The sequence below is a fragment of the Temnothorax curvispinosus genome, unplaced genomic scaffold, assembly GCF_003070985.1.
Source record: "Temnothorax curvispinosus isolate PA1 unplaced genomic scaffold, ASM307098v1 QBEX01017114.1, whole genome shotgun sequence".
In the NCBI taxonomy this organism is placed as follows: domain Eukaryota; kingdom Metazoa; phylum Arthropoda; class Insecta; order Hymenoptera; family Formicidae; genus Temnothorax; species Temnothorax curvispinosus.
This window is the reverse complement of record NW_020226894.1, coordinates 10,536-13,981: the sequence shown is the minus strand read 5'-3', so window position 1 is coordinate 13,981 and position 3,446 is coordinate 10,536. Positions and strand designations below refer to the sequence as shown.

General features: G+C 53.7%; 1 protein-coding gene across 1 annotated transcript; it reads left to right on the top strand.

The window, feature by feature from the left end:
- Positions 1–2,338: 2,338 nt before the first annotated feature.
- On the top strand, positions 2,339–2,827 carry LOC112467271. Its single transcript, XM_025035819.1, has one exon. The coding sequence runs from the start codon at positions 2,339–2,341 to the stop codon at positions 2,825–2,827; it is 489 nt and encodes a 162-aa protein (XP_024891587.1).
- The last annotated feature ends 619 nt before the right edge of the window (positions 2,828–3,446 follow it).

Below are 3,446 nucleotides of genomic sequence, written 5' to 3'. Positions count from 1 at the left end.
TCGATCGACGCCGCGGTGGGACAATTCTGGAAGCTGGAGGAAGTGCCTGAACAAGTTTCTTGCTCCGCGGAAGATCAACGTTGTAAGGACATATTCAACAAAACCGCGTATCGCGACCACTCGGGCCGCTTCGTTGTTTCGTACCCATTCGCCTCGGACCCCCCGACTTTCGTGGATACTCGGTCGATAGCCGTTAATCGACTGCGCGCACTCGAGCGTCGATTTAAATCGAATCAAGAATTACGAGATAGTTATAATGTCTTCATGCAAGACTACTTAGATAACGGCCACATGGAGCTAGCGAACGATCCTTTTCCCGCGGACGGTCGCGTATATTATTTGCCCCATCATGGGGTGCATAAACTAGACAGCACTACTACAAAGCTTCGCGTCGTTTTCGATGCTTCGTCGAAATGCCTGAACGGGCTCTTCCTAAACGATACCTTGCTTAGTGGCTCGAAATTACAACCCGACATTGTCGCGGTCCTACTCCTCTTTCGCGCAAATCCCGTGGCTATTACCGCGGACGTAATACAAATGTTCCGGCAAATTTGGATAAACCCGGAACATCGCGATTATCAATCGTCTGGCGTTTTTCGGAATCGGATCCCATTCTCGACTACTTGCTCACAACGGTTATCTTCGGTAGCACGGCTTCTCCGTTTCTGGCGATTTATTGCCTCTTTAAGTTGGCTTACGATAACCGGGATAAGTATCCATTAGTCTACGCTGTACTGCTCGAGTCACTGTACGTGGACGACGTCGTGGCCAGCGTCCGCACCGTCGAGCGAGCCACCGCGCTTCGCGACCAATTACTCGAATTATTTCGGAGCGCCGGCTTGGAGTTGCGAAAATGGGCGAGCAGCCATCCCGCCGCGTTTGAGGGACTCGACCCAGAAATCTGCAGTCAGACAATGCTGTCGTTCGAATCGCCCGAAGATCAAGCGCTCAAAGTTCTGGGCCTTCGCTGGCACTCGCAGTCAGATAGCTTCGGTTTTTTGCTCAACCCCCTGATTCGCAAATGCACTAAACGTACGATTTTATCGGAGGTAGCACGCATCTTCGATCCCTTGGGATTTTTGGCACCACTGACATTTACCGCGAAGCGATTGATACAGCGCTTGTGGACTCTAAAGCTCGAGTGGGACGATGAACCCCTGTTAGATGTTCGCCGCCAATGGGAGCGCTATCAAGCGGAATTCGACGCGCTGGCCCCCCTTCGTATTCCTCGTACATTGCCCGCAGGCGATAACGTCCGTCGCGAGTTACACGGCTTTTGCGACGCGAGCAAACAGGGATATGGAGCAGTGGTGTACCTGCGGGTTGTGACTCCTTCGGAAACCAAAATTGTGATTCTATGTGCCAAATCTAAGGTGGCTCCGCTACGCGCTTATCTCTCTACCCCGCTTAGAGCTCTGCGCCGCGTTGCTTCTCGCCAACTTAATGGCTTACGTCCGTCAGGTCTTACGTGGACATTTAGACATCGATGCAGAGTACGCCTGGTCCGATGCCAAGGTTGTTCTGTATTGGATCCTTTCTTCCCCGCACCGATGGAAGACCTTCGTTCGTAATCGCGTTGCTCGAATCCAGGAGAGGATTCCGGTATCGGCTTGGGGTCACCGAGTGCAACCCAGCCGATCACTGCTCACGGGGACTTTTACCTCGCGAACTCGTGGCTAATGCGACGTGGTGGAGAGGTCCGGAGTGGTTGGGAGATTTCGAATCCCGCACCGAGCCTGTTCTTTCTGACGAGGCTATTTCGTGCGAGGAGGAAAGGATCGTCGCGCTCGTCGCGTGCGATGTACCCAACGTCATATCGTCACTGTTGAATAGATTTTCGTCGTTGGATAAGATTTCTAGAATAGTTGCGTACCTCTTAAGATTTGCGACTCGATCCAGGGCCAAGCCGGTACCCGCGACCCTGGCCGTGGATCAATTTGAAGCGCATTCGGCGCTGTTAGTTATAGTAAAACACGCTCAATCGGAATCTTTGCGCGAGGAGATTGACCGAATTAGAAACGGGAGGAGACCACCCAAGCCTCTTCTCAAACTCGCTCTTTTTCTGGACCCAACGGGTATCCTCAGGGTGGATGGCAGGCTCATCCACTCGGGATTGAATGTCGAGGCCAAGCACCCTGCGCTACTACCGAACAGGCACCGACTTACCGAACTTGTCATCGAGCAGGCGCACTGTACGCACTTACACCCGGGTAGACGCGCGCTCCAATACCTGCTCGCTCAGCAGTTTTGGATAATCGGCGTGCACCGCGCGATCTGACGCGTCCTCGCCGGTTGCTATTGGTGTTTTCGAGCGAATCCTCGTGCTTTACAACCTCCCATGGCGGACCTTCCGGCCGCGAGAGTGGGTGCCGTCAAACCGTTTTCGATTAGCGGTGTAGACTTTGCGGGACCGTTCTCGATAGTTCCTCGTCGAGCTCGGGGAGTCTCCTCCTTCAAGGCTTATGTGTGCCTGTTCGTTTGCTTCGCGGTCAAGGCAATCCATTTAGAAGTCGCTCTTTCGTTGTCCACAGACTCCTTTCCTGCTGCGCTACGACGCTTCGTGGCCCGTCGCGGACGCTGCTCGCTCTTGCACAGTGATTGCGGCACTAATTTTGTGAGAGCATCGCGAGAGCTTGAAAGGCACCTGTGCCACGCAGCGGAGCGAGAAGAGATCAAGTGGTCCTTCAATCCTCCCTCCGCGCCTCATTTCGGGGGCCTCTGGGATTCAGGAGTCAAGTCCGTCAAGACCCACCTTCGACGCGTAGTGGGAGATAAAACCCTGTCGCTGGAAAAGTTCACTACGGTACTCGCGCAAATCGAGTCTTGAACTCTCGACCCCTCTGCCCGCTGAGTACCGACCCGTTGGATCTCAAAGTCCTCTCGCCGAGACATTTTTTGACTATGGAGCCCCTCGTGGCCGTTCCTTCGCCCGACCTGACCCCGCTGGCGACGAATTGCTTGGGTAGATGACAGCTAGTACAGCGGATCCACCAAGACTTTTGGAAGCGCTGGCACCAGGAGTATCTCAATACCCTGCAGCAGCGCCCCAAATGGTGGACCTCGACTCACCCACTCACCGTGGGCTTGCTAGTGCTCATCAAAGACGATAACGCGCCTCCCTTGCGCTGGAAACGCGGTTGTGTAGAAGCGCTACAGCCGGGTAGCGATGGCGTCCCGCGCGTAGCCACGGTCCGGGTGGCGGACGGCTCGATTTCGCGGCCCCTAGTAAAGCTGTGCCCTTTGCCAATGGGCACATTACCGCGGGCGACCGACACTCATGGTTAAAAAATACAACACGTTGTATTTTGGTGGGCGGTATGTTTGGCGCTCACGTGTATATAATTGTAAGATAGTAGTTAGTCGCACATGTATAATATTGATATTGTTGATTCGCGTATATTCGTTGTATATTAGTCAGTAAGCTCATAATCGTAAAGTTACCGTCG

Bases quoted from the DNA above. Each gene is read 5' to 3' on its own strand.
- LOC112467271 (XM_025035819.1), top strand. From the start codon at position 2,339: ATGGCGGACCTTCCGGCCGCGAGAGTGGGTGCCGTCAAACCGTTTTCG.